Source organism: Scatophagus argus, chromosome 4 (genome assembly GCF_020382885.2).
Source record: "Scatophagus argus isolate fScaArg1 chromosome 4, fScaArg1.pri, whole genome shotgun sequence".
In the NCBI taxonomy this organism is placed as follows: Eukaryota; Metazoa; Chordata; class Actinopteri; family Scatophagidae; genus Scatophagus; species Scatophagus argus.
The window spans coordinates 3070185-3087500 of NC_058496.1; the positions used below are offsets into that span (position 1 = coordinate 3070185).

At 43.8% G+C, this 17316-nt stretch overlaps 1 protein-coding gene across 2 annotated transcripts in view; it reads right to left on the bottom strand.

The window, feature by feature from the left end:
- Positions 1 to 304: 304 nt before the first annotated feature.
- mfsd3 (major facilitator superfamily domain containing 3) overlaps positions 305 to 17316 on the bottom strand; it is a 20170-nt gene continuing 3158 nt past the window's right edge. Inside the window, exons 3-8 of one of the 2 annotated variants that reach the window (XR_006843207.1) lie at positions 10850 to 10997; positions 6798 to 6898; positions 4983 to 5092; positions 2443 to 2696; positions 1767 to 1783; positions 305 to 1339 (exon numbers count right to left, since the gene is read on the bottom strand). Coding sequence is in view for 1 of the 2 variants with exons in the window: in XM_046386882.1 (XP_046242838.1) it covers positions 2490 to 2696; positions 4983 to 5092; positions 6798 to 6898; positions 10850 to 10997 (566 nt within the window). In the remaining variant the exon portion in view is untranslated. Of the gene's footprint in view, positions 1340 to 1766; positions 2697 to 4982; positions 5093 to 6797; positions 6899 to 10849; positions 10998 to 17316 lie in introns of those variants that run through there. The other variant, XM_046386882.1, reaches the window with a different exon arrangement.

Here is a 17316-nt window from a genome sequence, read left to right on the forward strand (position 1 = left end):
TGCTTTATTTATTGTGCGGGTGAAAGCAGGTGAGTGACCGGATGTTCTCCTTCATGTAACCCAGTTCATACCTGCCTCATCTGCTGGTCTCCTGCCAACACAATATCAGTGTTTAAAGGAAGTATTTTCAAGCTGGACCCTGTTTTCACATATTTTCTTTTTTTGTCTAAATGACAAACGAGGACAACAGTTTTTGAAAATTCGTCCAGTATTCAGTGAAGTGCTTGTTTTTACCACTGCCTGACTCTCACAACATTAATGAAGGGATCCCTACTGGTCCCCAATGAAGGGACCAGTTTTTTTAAAAAGAGTGAAAATCCTTTTTGTTCATCACACATCAATGTAACTCCCACTTCATTCAAACCCAATGAAAACAAAATAAAACTCAGCAAAGCCTTCTTGGTTCATCTATTCACTGTTCCAACAACCACCAGACCACTGACTCACTGCGTTACACATGAACATGTTCAGTCTGGTGGGGATCCTCCACATTATGTTTTCACACAATGACAACCTGAACCAGTCGGTGGCAAAAACAAGCAGTTTAAAGCAACTTTATGTAACTATTTTACCTCAAAATAACAGCTTGAAAATCATTTTGATGGTGCACTGACTTGTAATACAGTCAGAACTATCTGTCTCAGCCCACCACTTGTTTCGTATCTTCTGGTTGTCCCTCTGATGTCCACTGTTTGTCCCTTGTATATGGTCCAGTTTGAAAAACACTGAAGTTACCTTTACATTTAAGACTTTTTTAAGAATTTCTACTCCAATCTCCTACAGAGCCTGGTGATAAATAACATTCCCTGCTGCTATTTCATTCATATTTTAAGCCTGGATAAAATTATGTCATATGTGTATGGCACATAGTGTACTGTACCGTGGAGAGTTGCAGTATATTTCATAGTACGTTATTATTTTATATTAAGACGAAAGAGTGAAACAAAGCAGCCAATGCCTGAAGTTTTGGTTTTTCAAGTTTTGAGTTTGAGTTTATTCACAAGCCTGATTCTCTGACTGACAAACTGAGACGAGATGGCACCATGCAGTGTGTAAGGCTGAGGTCAGCGCTGACCTGTTCGAATCCAAACACGAGAAAGATTTTACTCTGAAAATCTGTTGTAGCCGAACTATATTTTTAATGTATTTTTTTTCTCACATGAAACACGCCCAAACTACTTTGGCAAACTGTTGTTGCTTAGGTAACATATTGTGTGTGTGTGTGTGTGTGTGTGTTGCCACTATTGTGCTGTGAATGAATGTGTGCTCTACTTGGTGCAGCGACTGTACATTCACTTCCTGTGTGTCGTACCATACAGCGCTGATACGAGGTAGTAGACAAAAAAAAAAAAAAAAAAAAAAAAAAAAAAAAAAAAAAAAAAAAAAAAAAAAAAAACAATGGGGGCAGCCGTGGCCTAGAGGTTGGAGAAGCGGCTTGTGATCGGAGGGTCACCGGTTCGATTCCCCCACTGGACGGGCAGGAAAAATTTGGGTGTGGTGGAGTGATTAATGCGAAAAAATACTCCCCCCCTCTATTAGCCGGCTGATGTGCCCTTGAGCAAGGCACTTAACCCCCCAATATGCTCCCCGGGCGCCTGATGCTGCCCACTGCTCCTGTGTGTGTTTCACTGCATGTAATTTGCCGGGTGTTGCATGTGTGTGTTCAACTAAGGATGGGTCAAATGCAGAAGACGAATTCAGTGTGTGTATGTAAAAATATATATACTGCCAATAAAGTTGATTCTTCTTCTTCTTCTTATTCTAGAGATTCGTTCAGTTAGACCTGTAAACCAGACAACTCAGAAGAATGACAAACGTGTTCATATACAGTACAATATGACAGAACAAACGTCACAACACAGCGATATTGCTTTTGGCTACAGCTCTTATTGCTGCCTTTTTAAATCATTAAAATGGCTCAGATGATAAGAAACAGCTTTCATTAATATTTCCCGAAGTACCTCTCAGAACAACAACACTCATCCTCATTGAAATGCAGGTGTTTTAAAACCCCGACATTCTATTTATATATTTTGGTGTGGAAATGATTGATAATTCAGTGGATCACCCTTACAGCTGCAACTTGATCCAGCTGTCAAAGTCAATGTCCAGTGAAAGGTCTTTTTTTAGCCACCGGCAACATTACGGAAGGGATCCCTACAGAGATTTTGTTTAAGAGTAAAATCTTATGAATCATTTACACACAAAAATGTGTAAAGCGAGAGCCCAGGTTTAAACACAACGCAGGACCTGCAAACGTTCACCACACTCCAGTAAGTATTAAGACTTTTCCCAGACGTTTCAAATGCAAAATAAATAAGGCCAGTTTTGCCAGTGAAATGACAAAAAACATTGCGATAAAGATGGCTGATTTCTCCTTAAAAAAAAAACAAAACAAAATAAAACAAAAGTCAACATATCAAACTCAAGATATTTCAACACCTGCAGGGGCCCCAGATCAGGACCCGTCACTCCCCCCGATCCTCATCTCACTTGGGCTGTTCTTTGAGCTGGTGTTCCCTGAGAGCACCAGTGAAGGTGGCCGTCCACACATGCAGGGCCGTCCCGGCGGACAGCGTGAGGAAGAAGAGGAAGGCAACTTGGAAACCGAACCAATCCACCACGCCTCCGGCCAGAGCGCCAAACGTCAGCTTCCCCAGAACCTCCAGGGTCGCCAGGAAACTGTAGTGGGTCGCCTGCAGGAGAGAGGAAGGGGATGGATGAGGAGAGTGAGAGGAGGACGAGGAGGAGAGGGAGGAAAGCAGGAAAAGGAAAAGGACACGAGTGGAAGGAGAGGGTTTGAAAAATAAAGGCATGCTGTAAGTAGGAGGAAGTGGTAGATGGGAAAGTAAAGACGGTAACTCGGGTAGAAAAGGTGGCACACTGCTGACACAGCTTATGTGAACCAGTAACCCCGAACAATCAGCAACGACAGACGAGAGAAAAAGAGTCATTCTCAGGAAAAAGCCCCAAAGTGCAAAAGGAAGTGACAGAAGAGAAAAATGAAGAGAAAAAGACAGAAGGAAGCCTGAAACAGGAAGCGTGAGATCACAGCCTGAGACGATGAACGGAAGCCAAACGAAGAGGAGTATCTGATCCCAGCCTGAAGGCATTCAAGACGGGCTGAGAGAGAGAGAGAGGGGGACAGAGATTACCTAACCTCCCCCAAATCTCCCCCTTCTGCCTACAGCATCAGGTGAGGAAGGTAACTCCAGCACAACAGAAGGACTCTAGTGACACCTGGATCATCGACCTGACAGCTTCATTCATTATGCGCAGGATCCTTTTCTTCATTCTATAAAATGTCTTTGATCCTTCCATCAAATGAAAACAGATTTCATATGTAAGAAGCCTATGTTGACATAAATCAAAAGCATTTTCATGCATATGTTGTTCTTCTGCGTTACAAAAGAATGACGATTCCACAAATGTCACCTTGAGAAACTGAGTTTACCTTCAGCTGGACCTTCACAGCGTTGCAGTCTTCTCCTGAACAGCTGAAGAAGCTGAGGACTTATCTAAAATGTCTTCATGCAGCTCATTCAGTGGCTTGAAAAGATTTACATTTTGTAGTGTATGTCTGCGCTCATCAGACAGGGTTTAAAAAGGGTGTAGGAAGGCAGGTTGGGGGCTCGAGGCCTTAGATTTCACTGTATGATCTGTATGAAGCCAGTTTATGGGATCCCAGCTTCTTCAGTTAGCAGAACGCTGCAATGCTGTTTCACTGTGAAGCTCCAGAAATGTTTTGTGGACTGAGAAACTTCACCCCACTTTCCATCAGCATGCTGGGTGAGCAGGTAATTGATTTGTTTTTTTTGTTGTTATTTTTGGGTGAACTGTTCCTTTAAGACTCTTTAGGGGACCTGCGGGAGCCCTCGTCACTGGGAAACGACGGCTGAAAATGAAATGGCATGAATCGGATGATCTGCTGGTGAGTCTCTGAGCTGTGACTGTGGTCTGTACACTGAGAGCCCGTGTGACCACAGCTAAGTGGAGTGTCTTTATTCTCAGCAACTTGTTTAACAGATTTGGTTTCTTTCTCCTGGGGATCGTTAACAAGCACTCACACTATCAGCTTTCTGTCACTGGATACCTTCAATAACACACACATATACACACACACACAACGAGCACATTCGAGCTAATGCTCTCCCCTCCTGTGCGCTCCTACACACACACATACACACACACACGGACGCTAAAAAGCAAACAGTATATGTGTCATGAGAACCTCTCGAATTAACCGCCGTTCTCATCATCGCATGTTGTGACTGATTCTCTTCTCTTATTTATTTTATTGGTAACCTGATATCTGTGCTGCAGCCTGTGATTTCTCTCCCCCCTCTTTTCTTCTCCACTTTTTTAAGAGTGACAGCAATTTAAATGATAATTTGTCACCTTCAGAGATTGACTGAGTGACGTCTGAATGGCTGTGCGAACAGCGATCACCTCCAGGCAACGATGGCCCAGTTACGACGAGGACAAAAGGAGTTATGTCAAAGAGGAGAGAACGAGAGAGGAGAGGAAAAAAGTCAGGAGTGGAAAAGGGAGCATTTAAGGGACTACAGAATGACAAAGAGACAGAGTGGGGTGGTAGGAGGGACGATCCGTCAGTGAGAGGATGGAGGAGGTCACAGGAAAGAAGGAGGACAACAAGAAGCAATGAATAGAGACTGGGCCTGACGTTTTCCAGGTGGAAACAGCTGATGAAAAGTGACAGGTACAGGTGATGACAGGTGTGGTGCCCCCCCTCCCCACGACAGCAAAAGGAAATGACCTACAATTATATAACAGCACGCTTAAACGGATAGGAAAGAGTGGAAGAAAAGAAGGAGATATTGTGTTGTCTGTGGAGCCACAGGAGATGATCTCACACCGAAGAATGAGACAATTAACACCAGAAAAGGACAGCGACAAGAGAGTCGAATTATTAAATAACAGCAGCCGGGGCCTCAGAACGGGGCCTGTCGTCCAGTATTTACCTGAATGCTTTCCTCGGCCCGCTGAGTGCAATGCATCATGGTAGTGAAGGTGAGCGTGGTGATGAGGCCGCCCAGGAAGTGTTGAACACTCATGCTCAAGACGGCCATACCTGAGCAGAGACAGGCACAATACGTTCTCACATTTTCTTATCAAAAAGGCAGAAAAGTAGAAATTTCACAGTGTTGCCTGCTCTGCTACGCCTCTCGCTTCACCGCTCGACGTTGGAGTCGAAGTACGGAGACAAAGCAGAGAGAAATGGTAAGCTGCTGAAGTGTCTCCCCCCCGCCTCCCTCCCTCGTCCCCAAAACACATGTAGAGTATCCTCTGAGGGGAAGTGGCAGAGCGGTGTTAGTGGGGAAACACAGAGGAACCACAGAGCCTATCTGTCTCTGCTCCCACTAACACTGAATTATTCACTCAAGCCGCCAGAGTTTTTCCTGAATAAGATTCTTCAGTCAGCGACACAAGACTGTTGGAGTCACACAGATGCACCGACTGATCAGACTGGAAGAGTGGGAAGCGGCGGGTTATCATGTAATATTGAAAAATCTGAAACTGAATGTTTCTTTTTGTTTTGTTTTTTTTTTGGTTGAGTTTTCCTGAAATCTTTGTTCTGGGTTTAAAGCAAAGTGAATGGAGGGGAGTGTGGGGTGGGACTCAACTTTCAGTCTGAGAGGCTTGATAGGGGAACAGACAACTCTGACAGAGATGAAAGGTGCACATCTGAATCCCCAAAGCTTCACGACTGGCTGTGTAACACAATCAGATGTGTCATTCAGACATTAATAACTCAATGGCTCTCCGGAGAGACAGACAGAGACAGTCAGTGTCCTCTGCATCATCCACCCCTGCGCTCCTTCAATACGGACCATCGGGCCAGCAGTTCGCAACCTGACATCCACACCCGGTTTACACAGCGATTGGCCGACTGAGTACGAGTGAGAAATGATCAGGGTGTGAACTTCTCTCTATCATCAGTGCGACTCTTTGAGAGCCAACCAGGAGAGACTGTGACTTGTGTCTCTCCTCCTTCAGACTTGGTCAGATGACACAGTGATGTCTGTCTACTTCCTGTTCATTATCTTTAAGGGCCTGAGCAGTTAAAACTTTTCAAAAAGAAAAAAGCTAAAAGAAAGGACATTGTTTTATGTGGTGGAGAGATGCTCTTCTTTCTTTTTCCCATGACTGTATCTTGATAACACTTGATAACATCCTGCGATCCTCTGGGGGGGTCCCAAGCCCAGGTTGAAAACCATTACTGCAGGTACTGCAGGTGACTGACAGGTCACCTTTTTATTGGCATCATCCCTGACTGTCCCTGTTCCCTAATGCACTTCTGCTGCGTCCGGTTAACGACATTGTGATATTTTAGACTTTTAATTCACCATTTTGCGTAATACTGAAGTGGTTAAGGAGTGTATTTAAACAGCAGACTTGGTATCTTACTCTCAACAAAAGCAAACTTCTCCCAATCTAATTATCCGCTCGTAAAGTTTTGTCAGTGTGAGTTTTGTCGGGCTTTTCTGAGACGGTGTATGTGGTGCTACATTTGGGACATCCAGCACTGTATTTCTGTTAGTAACTGTGCGTTTATTCAGGAAAGCTGGGGTCAAAGGAGGACAGTGTGTGCAGAGACTAACTTCTTTAATTATTCTTGTCCTCCTATCACTTCCTTGTACCGGTATTTCATTTACCAGAGCACCAACAGAAACAGACAAACCCGATTATACAGGATCAACAGGAACGCTTGGTAACGTGTGCTGAAACTGGGTTCCAGTTCAACTGGTGCGACTGTATTCCAGTCTGACTCTCACCTTTCATGAGTGGTGATGGTTCCAGTACGGTGAGCAGAGAGCTTTGGAAGACCATGCTGATGGTGCGCAGTACAAACACACGTCGCATCAGAGCCCCGATGCTGAGGAGAGACCAGAGGATCAGACAGACGGCCTCCAACCCCTCTCTGTACGACTGTTACTGACACACACACACACACGCATGTGCAAACACAGTAACATGCGTGCACGTGCAGAAGTAAACAAGTCCCCAGACACTAATTGATTCCCTGTTAGTGCAAGAAAATCATCCCCCTGTGGGTTTGGTTCGTGACGTAATCAATAACCTAAGGAGATCCCCAGCATGAGGACGATAATTAATCACTGTTAACACACACACACACACACACTCACACCGTTGGGTGACATCAGGGATTAACAATGCCAATCACACAGAGGATGCCTGCCACTCAAAGGACTGCGTGTGTGTTTGTTTGTGTGTGGGGTTTTTTTTGCATGTAATTATTTATGTGTAAGAAAGGCAGCGAGGAAGAGGAGGCCTGACACACAAAGCAGGATATCAGATTTTTTAATCACAAACACCTTCAGTCCATGATTGAGCTTAAAAGTTTCACGCTCTTCTCTGCAAACTTTTCCGAGTCCAGAGGCGTGACCAAACACCAGCCCATCAAAACCGACCCAGCCGAGTCACTGCTCACTTATTTCAAAGCTCTTTTAAGCGTGAAGCACAGACTACTTCTGAAAGTGTTCCTGTATTTCACAGTGGACGACTGAACTTCAACAGGTATGTTCTGATTATATGGTCCACAACTTAAACTGCTTTTGTAATCAATCAGTCTGAGCCGTTACAAACATCAGAAAAATGCCCATCAGTATTTTCTAGAGCCCAAAGTGACGTTCTCAAACGTCTTGTTTTGCCTGACCAACAGTTCAAAATCGAGTGACGTTCACCTTATCAGGCCCGTGTGCGCCATCCCGTCATTTGCTCCTGAAAGTCACATTCATTTGTGTTTTTTATCGTTGCAGCTCTAATGTGGGCAGCGTGTTGGACTTCTAAGCCACAAAGATGCCCAGGTGAGTGTGTTTTCTTTCACATTTGCTCCATCCTGGTCCCTTTCAAATAGCACGACTAAATACACTCACCCGTGTGTGTGTGGTGAGTTTATTGGAGAGCATTAAAGTGTTTCTAAAGGACAGCAGAGGACCTTTTGTGGTGAAGTGATAAAACATTTTGCATCCTACAAATGTCCTGTAATACAGACCTTAAAGGGCTAGTTTGCATTTTTGCAGTGCAGTTGTATGAGGTACTTATCCATCGTCAGTGCGTTGCATGTTAGTTTGGATTAAAGCTAATCCTTTAAAACACAGAAGTCACACAGTAACACAAACTTGTGGCGGAGGAAGACCAGCGACACACATTTTCTGGGATGTAAAATTACTGTTTTAGTCAAAGGAGTCTGGTGACTTGAAGAGAACAGCTTAAGTTCCCCGTTCACTTTAAAAAATTCTGACTGTTCCTTTAAATGAACTAGTTCTATTTATTTCACTTTTTTAAAAAATGTCTTTCCTTCCTCCCTGCTTCTCCGTATTTTCTCACCTCTCCATCTCTCCCAGCCTCTGCTTCTCTACTGGAAAACCAATCCTGCATCATTCACATGCTAAAGACATTCTTCTCTCTGCTGCTCGTTTACCTCCCGTCTCAATGACAGCCTTTCATATCACGCACTCTCAAGAGATGCTGAGGCTGTGTGTGTGTGTGTGTTTGTGTGTGTGAGAGAGAGAGAGAGAGAAAAAGAACCTGCCTGGCCGCCACCTCACACGGGCTGGGCCCAGATAAGAATAGCCATGTTCTCAGGTTGCCGCTGGTGGTTGTGAAGGGGGTCATTCACTGACCACTCAGCCATTTCTGATGGCGGGGAGGATAAACCTTCCAACGAAGCTTTTAAAGGTGGGACCACAGCCTAGCAGACAGCACTTTCCCTGTGTGTGTGTGTGTGTGTAAGATGGGAGGAGGCAAGCAAGAGGTGTTCATCTGACACTGGGTGGGAACCAAAACTATCAAAGCAAGATGGATTTTAAGAAATTTTAACAAAAATCATTAAATTAGTATCTGCCCACTCTGATTAATTAGCTGTTTTATTACACGAAGCAGCTTGATTACAAGTCAAACAAGGGGACACATAATTGTTGCCTTGTACTAAACTGGAGATAAAAACTGGGAGAGAGCAGTTCTCACACATGTCCCAGTACACCTGCAGATACCTGAACTCACGGTACAGCCAGAAACTGAAACCAGTAAAGACTAAAAAGTCTAAACAGCTTTTACAGTGCATCCGACTCCCTGAGAATTTCCATCTACACCAGAAGAAGTCATCTGGCTGATGTTTCCCGCCTTTGTCAGGGTGTGAACATTTTGCTGCCTTTACAAGTTACCGAGTCCTTTGCAAGTGAGACGGAAGAGAGAAAAGAGCGAAAGATCGAAAGGCAGAGGACGACAATGACATCTTTTCAAAGCGCTTTCCTCCCTCAACAAAAATGTTGCCTTTGGAGTCTTGCTCTGTGTTTACTAGTGTCACTTTACAAGAGGGGAAAACCTGGGAGCCGGCTGAAAACACAAGCAACAAAAAGACATGACATGAGTCGGAGCAGAAGTTCAGCTTCATCGACTGCTGTACTGTAGGAACCAAGCCAAAAAGCAAAACATCTTCCAGACATGGAGGGAAGTTTGTTAAGAGTAATGCATGCTGTGGGAACTAACACACTATCCTCCGTAAAGGCATTGTTGTTATTTATAGTTCCCATTACATCACACTGGCCATAGGCAGGGTGGTGCTATGATGTGATGCTGCTATAAGCAGATGTAAAAACTTACGCAACGATGGTCAGGCACAAAATGGCACAATGTCAATATGCTGAAGGGGGGAATTAGAGAAATGTCTCTGAATGCATCATCAGTATCTATCAGTATTGGGACATTAAAAGGCAAAAAGATCACACGGTCGCGACATCTAATCAGTCTAATAAAGTCAATCCAATAAACTGCAATGCAGCCATTTTGACGTATTAATCACAAAGTCTAACATCTTAGTATCTGTCTGTAAAACGGAGAAGTAAATTCATCTAGAGCAGCATGTTGTCTCTGCGATCAAACCCTGAGGGGTGTGAGTGTGTGTGAGTGTGTGTGCGTATTTGTGATGGATTTGCTGCTCATGCTGTTCTCACACCACACACCAGACACAGGGGGTCCCTGAGCTCTCAAACAAGGCTATGTTTACTTAAATTACTGTACACACACAGTCAGACAGGCAGAACACACACGCACACACACAGGCTATGGGCACGGGCTCACAGTGAAGGTAAAGCAGAAGGAAGAAAGCTGCGGGAAAGAGGGAGTCAGTGTACACAAAAAGCTTGGAGGAGGGAGGAAGAGGAGGAGCAGGCTGAGGAGGAAGATGATGGTGTGTGAGGCAGTGGGATGTGTTCTCGTGGTGCATATCTTTTCTTCACCTTTTTCCCCACTGCTGGAAACTGGAGGTTTCACAGAAACACACTGGTCTGATTTTTTGAAAGGTGAAACATTTAAGCTTTTTTTAGAAAAGCTGCCAAAAGTGACGGCTTCCTGCTCCTCAAATGTGAATATTCGCTTGTTGTCTTAATTTTCCGTTACTGTAAACTGAAGGCCTTTGGTTTTTTTGGCTGCTGGTCGAGCAAAACAAAGTCCTTGAAGACAACACCCCGGGTTCTGGGAAACTGTGATGGGCATTTTTCAGTATTTCTTGACATCTATATATACAAAGTGATTGATTTATTTACTGAGGAAATAACTGCAGACGGATCTTAAGTGAGGTGAATTGTTAGAGGCCATGCAGTGAGTGTTGGACAACGCCATGGAAGAATACGGCTTTTGTGACGTTTGCGCTTTCACAGTGTGCAGTTTTTAATTTTCACAAGCAGTTTTTTGAATTTTCCCTTCAGCCCCAATTAATTTTAAAACCCCTCAAAAATGCTGTCATCGTCCCAAAACAGTGCCGCAGTAGGGAACCGATGGAACCGATGGTGTCGATGAAGGCTACCTGAACTGAGCGAGCAGCAGGCCTCCCAGGGACGACCCGCAGATGGAGAAGCCCATGGCGATGACGCCGTTCCAGAAGCCGAGCTCCCTGGCGGTCATGTGATGATCCAGCAGGAAAAGAGGAAACATGGTGACTGCACCCTGCTCACCTGGGACAGGAGACAGACAGGTGGACAAAGAGGGAAGTGCAGAAGGGAAGCAAGAGGTACACAGTGAGTGAGGTGCTGCACGTCTCTGACTAAGCATTACTATTTGTCACATACAGTAAATACGTGCGACGCCTCCTGAACGCGCACACCTGTTCCGATCGTACTCAGACACGATGAGGATGTTGTACCAAACTGTTTAGCCCGCAACACTGAACAACATGGTTTTACTGAGATGACAACTGCAGAATCAGATACAGCACGGCGACACGCAGCGCACTCAGGCCTATTCCTGGAAAGTGTCAATAATAGATGCCTGACAAGAAAAAGAATACCCTCAGTCACTTTATCAAACGGGGGCCTCGCACTTTTCCTAAAGCACCAAAAGGAAAACACAACAAAAACACAAAAACTTCCACAGATGAAACAGACCTCGCAAAGACCTTTCAGTCAAAATAAAAAGTTTCTGTCAGACAGTGAGACTTTCTCTGCGTGGCGTTGAGTGTGGGGGTAATGTTCTGCTGAACATTACAGTAAAATATTCAGTGGCGCCGACTATACGCCATTATTATATTAATGGAGACTGACTTCAGAAAGACAGTGGGACCAAGGAGCTGCATGAGTGACAGCTTGGCTCCCAGACTGCTGTCAAAGACGACGCAACACAACCGACGACTCACTCACTCAGGCAGTCGGGAGACAAACAAAAATAGAGAGAGAGGAAGAAAAAAAGACAGATGAAACGGCCTGAAATAAAAAAAAAGAAAGAAAAATAATAAGAGAAAGCTGAGAGGCTCCCAGTGATCGGGAGTGCAGCAGCAGAACGAGTGTGTCACCGCTGTAACAGTGGTGTGACAATCCAGCAGCAAGCGTGGGGAAGGAAATGTGGATTTTCTGAGCAGGAAGCAGTCGTCTCTCACTTCTGTCGCTCACGTTTACACATAGCTGATATACAGGCGGGAATCGCAGCATTCAAGTTGATCATGAAAATTAAATGAGCCAATAAGACTGCGACTTTTCCAACACATATCTACCTGTCTGACAGACAAGTGAGCTTCTTTCTCCGTCGGAAAAAATAGAAGCAAAAGAGAAATGAGGAGACAGAAAACAAACACGACTGCATGTGTGCAGAGATCTCTCACATCACAGTGACCAGAGTGGACAGCATGTGAACCAAGACTGAGCAATAAACTGAATTAGCGGTTTGCAACCTGGTCAAAAAATGAAATCACAATCCCTTCAGTAGTAATCATCATGCACAACTGGCATTGGGAGATCAGTTTTTCCCATTAAAGCACAATACTGCATTAAAAAAAAGACTCTCATCACCAAGGGAAGAGCTACGTTCAGTCACACGACAGCAACATAAATGTGAGTTTTAGTGGATATTCACAGGGGTAACATATCACATTACATTACCACCACTCCACACACCTACTGGGAGCTGCACTGATACACCCTCACTGTGCATTATTCACATTTCAGTCCTCGTCTGTACTGAATTGTGTTGAGCTGCGTCAACGGTGCAGTAAGAATATTAGTCATAATAATAAAGTAAACACTGGCAGCAGTGGTACCCATGATGCCTGGGTTGTTTACCCATGGTTCTGTGCTCCCGATCCTGTCTGCCTGTTGTTTAGCTCAAAGCTCAGAGCTTTCACAGTCCTGCCTTCAACTAATTATTTCTTTAAGGGGGGGGATGGGGGGGGGCGTGCAGACAAACACAACCAGGCTGATTATTCCTTTCTATAAATATTCTCAAAGCAACAATTGTCCATTTCAGCAGGGATTTCATTAGACATCCGCAAAGATTAAACAGGCAGAGTGAAGGGGAAGGAGAAAAGGGAGGAACAAGAGCGAATGGGGGGGAGAAGATGAGAGAGAGGGAACCGAGTGGAGGACCACGAGAAAGTCAGCGATGAAGAGAAATCAACAAAGGAAGGAATAAAGAGAAGAGAGAAAGGTGAAAAGGGCAGCAGAAGGAGACACAAAAAAATATGACACACAGCAGAGGAAGTGACAATAATCATGCATTCATTTCAAAAAATAAAAAACATGATTGGAGAGAAAGGAGAGCAGCCAGGAATGGAGGCAGATACAGACAGAGGAAGATGAGGAAGAGGAGGAGGAGGAGGAGGAGGAGGCAGGGGGCAGATGAACAGAGACATTGTTAGGTTAGTGAAGAGGAAACTGAGCAGGGATGGCAAGCTGAAAGAAACTCTGTGTGTTTGTGTTTACATTAGAGACAGACAACACAGGAAGACCAAACAATTTAACACAAAGAGGGAAAGTGACAGAACGAAGGGAGGCGAGGCTGTTTCATTTATCCTCGTCATTTAAAGGTGCTTCGTGACAACAACAGTCGTTTACTAGACATGTAAGCGACTACAGCGGGGTCCAGGACGTGGAGGGAAACCAATTTGCTACAGAAAGCCCTGAAAACAAATTTTATTCACCAGATTCGTACTGTGAACAATAGCCTATTTGAACACACAATTTTCTACATAAGTTTGAACAATTTAGTTATTTCACAATAGAGATTTCTGTCTGTGCTTTTGTTCTGACTTTTCATATTGGTCTGAAGTATTGCTGTCAGTCTTCCTCTATAAACCCATTTGAGTTTCATTCTTTTTTAATTTTTAACATTCAAAATATATTTCAGTTTTTTAGCTTATTATAAGTATTTACTCTCCCTATACACTCTGGACAGGCTTTTGACTTCCTAATGCTACTATTAGCATGTGGTTGTTTTACTTCTGTCCACCAGGGGGCACTCCAACATTACCAATTAACGTGGAATTACTTTAAGGCCGTATCTTTTCTTGCTAAGTAATAATTAAGCTTATGCCCTCAGAAGATCTGTAATGATGATGAGGAGGAAGGCATCGCTTTCTGACATGGTAACATTAGAGGCTAACTTTAGCACACTGAGTGTGAGACTGTGATTCAGAAAACTTTATCAGACAGGAGGGCATACAGACAAAGAGGCAGAAAAGCTCTCTGAACGTTCTTGTCCATTGTTATGCTTTCATCAGGCTACGTGTTGTACGCTCATTGCTAGCTGTGTTATGAACTTGTTAGTGTTAGGCACTTGGCTAATGTTCATTTGGCTAGGGTTCACCAGTGATGAAAAAAATACCATATGGAAACAGGACCCAGGGGCGAGGTTTGCTAACTATATGATAACAGGGCGCAGAAGGAAGCATGTATCTGTTCATGACAGGACGCACTGTCACATTAGCTAGTTAGCCTCTCATTCATGAGCAGATGCACACATCTTTATGCACGGTGATAAGGACAGAAAATAGTTCCTTAAGTGAAGCTGCTCACACCGAGGTCTCTGGATTATCTTGCGTAAACGGGTCATGATTTCTGGGAAGAGACGTTGCTTTTCCAAATGTATTTTTTGTTGCTTTGAGCACCACAAGTGAAGTGCCATCTGGTTCCAATATATTCAAAAGAAGGCAGACGTCTCCACAGCTGATATCTCAGGAACCCACACCAAAGTTATCTAGAGGGGCAAACAGGGCTACAGGTAAGAGGAGAAACTTTTGGTACTTGGGTGAACTGTCCCTTTAATGTTATGGCTATTTAAACAAGACCAGAACATTTTAGATACTTTAGAAAGTAAAGTGACTGAAAGAAGGGAGGCAGGGTAATTTTATTTGTGCTAGTTGCTAAAAGATACTTAACATTTCATTTGTTGAATTGGCTGATTGAGTTTTGTGGCTCACAGCAGAAAGAGGTCAGTGTTCCAGCAATGAGGAGCAGCCAGTGACTCAGTAAATGACTAAAACACTGACTGAAAAAGCCGTATCAACATGTTTGTCATTTTCAGAAAAGTAAAAGACAAGCTGCAACATCTTTTCGAGAGAACTGGTCTTAATTGTGATAAAACACACCCACAAATAATACCAACACATAACACCTTTATCCACGGTGATTAGATGGGAGTGAGCAGCTTTGTTTATGTGTGAATATATGTACTGTATGTGTGGCAGAAGGGGGGGTTGGGTGGTATGATAGTGAGGGGATTAGAGTAGGATAAGGGTGAGATGGAGGTGAGATGAGGGTGAGAGGGCAGTGAGGACAGCGGGGTCAAATCCTGATGTCCACGCTGCAGCTTAGACAAAAGAGCTGGCAGAGCAGGAGAGATCACTGAGGACACTCAGCGCCCCCGCAGAACAACATTATCACTCCCTGCTGAGAGCACAGTGAACAGAGACATGTTCATACATACTACACGTTTGAGCAGTGTGCACGTACGCACACATGCGCGCGCACACACACACACACACACACACACACACACACCTTTCAGCTCCTCAGGCTCCCTGCGGACGAAAGGGTAAACAGAGCCCTGTCTATACACACTTTCACAATATCCTATGAATATTACTGTATTGACACACACACGCACACACACACAGTAGGAGTCTGCAGTTCAATGCACATGTCAAGGAGTTCTCCATGGGCTGCAGGCCCATAAACATGGGAAAATACATCCTATAACTGCAAAGAAGAAGAGAGACAACCTCTCATCAATCTCTGCCCCCAACCCAAACCTGCCTGATTGTGTTTGTTCTCTGTGTTTACTTCCTGAGAAATTAATTAATATTATTAATAATACTAATGTAAAAGCCTTATTCTGCGTGATCATATCTTACAAGGCCGATGAATAAGAGTTTTCCCTCAGTATGTTCACAGAATCGTGCTCACACATGAAACACAGAATGATTGATAACTAGTCAGTGTTATCTAATGCTCTTAAAGTTTCGCTTTCATCATTCATTTATATAAGCACTAGGGATGTACGATATGCATTTATTTCACAAGCGATAAACCTGCTAACCGAAAATTTGACATTTTTTGTACTGTAAAACGAAATTCAGAATCAGTGGTTTATGCAGAGCTGGGGTGAAGAAAGGCTAAGATGTAGCGAGCAAAGACGGGTGGTTTAATATTTAATATACTCCTTAATGTGTTAAGAAATTAGGATTGGACCTTTAAACATTTAGAAGGATGTTGCACCTATGTGTCTGTGCATGGATAAGTTTGTGTTTATTTCTCCTGCCATTTTGCTCAGTTTCTCTCTCAGGGCACCATGTGGCGATTGTTCATTAATTCATCCCCTCGTTCAGCCTCTCTCCCTGCAGTCCTTCTCTTTCCTCCTCTCATTCCCAGTCTTCCACCTCCCTTCAGCTCTCACAACTCCATCACCTCCCCCAGCACACTCCCACCCACCCACTTCTTCTGCTGACATCTGTAATGTCTCTAAAACTGTTCTGTGGACTCGGCTGCAGGTTTATTCGATGTTGCAAATTTGTTTTTCATTCATTCATGATGAAATATGTTTTACTGTATTCATGGCCTCAGTGCAGCCCTACAGACAATCCTTTCAAATCGCTGACTTTACCCTCTCGACCTCGAACCTCCACTGTGGCTGAATGTGAAATGTACAAGAGCCTCTTTCCCTTCAACCTCCCTTCAGAAATTATAAGAAAAACAGAACTGAACTGGATGCAATTTACTGATACACACTGATGTGTGTGTGTGTGTGTGTGTGTGTGTTCATCCCTCCATCCCTCCGTCCACCTGGTCAGTTCCCAGAGAAAACCGCCATCAGGGCCTTCTTTTCACGTCTCTTGTCAAGCATAAAGGAAAACTGACTCTGCCTTTAAAAAGAACAAGCGACACTGCAGCATCACTGACAGCAGGTATGCCAAGTTAAATAGTGATGTGAGAATAACTGAGGACTGGCAATATGAAGCTTTCTAATGCAAAGCATTCGGGAATTCATTTGATTTAAAACCTTAAAGACAATAAGGATTGTCATGTTTAAATTGAATTGCTTGATGTTTTAGCAGAAAAGAAATTCTTATGTCAAGAATTGAGCCTGAGCCGTCAACCATTATTTCTAATACTTCCGAGATGTTAAACTAAAATGTTATTTTCCTCAAGTCTTAAAAGAACAGGTTGGTGTATGTATTAGTCCTTTTTATATATTCAGCCATAATTCTTACATTTGCTTATTCACTAATGACTTGCGTATACTGGACTCCACTCTTGATAAAAATGATTAAAGCTTCACACACAGGCACAGAAGTGAACACAACTTTTTTCCAACATATAAAATAATATTTAAACACGTTTAAAATATTCTTAAAATGCTTGCATCAAACACCTGAGCTTATTTGCACCTGGAAACTTCCCTGGTCTTTGTCCAGGCCTTTTCCCCTGATGCTGGTACCTATTTTGGTCCCCCTCCTGCCCTCGGTCCGTCCCTGTGAGTCCACACAGACAGTTCTCCCATCATGCCTGT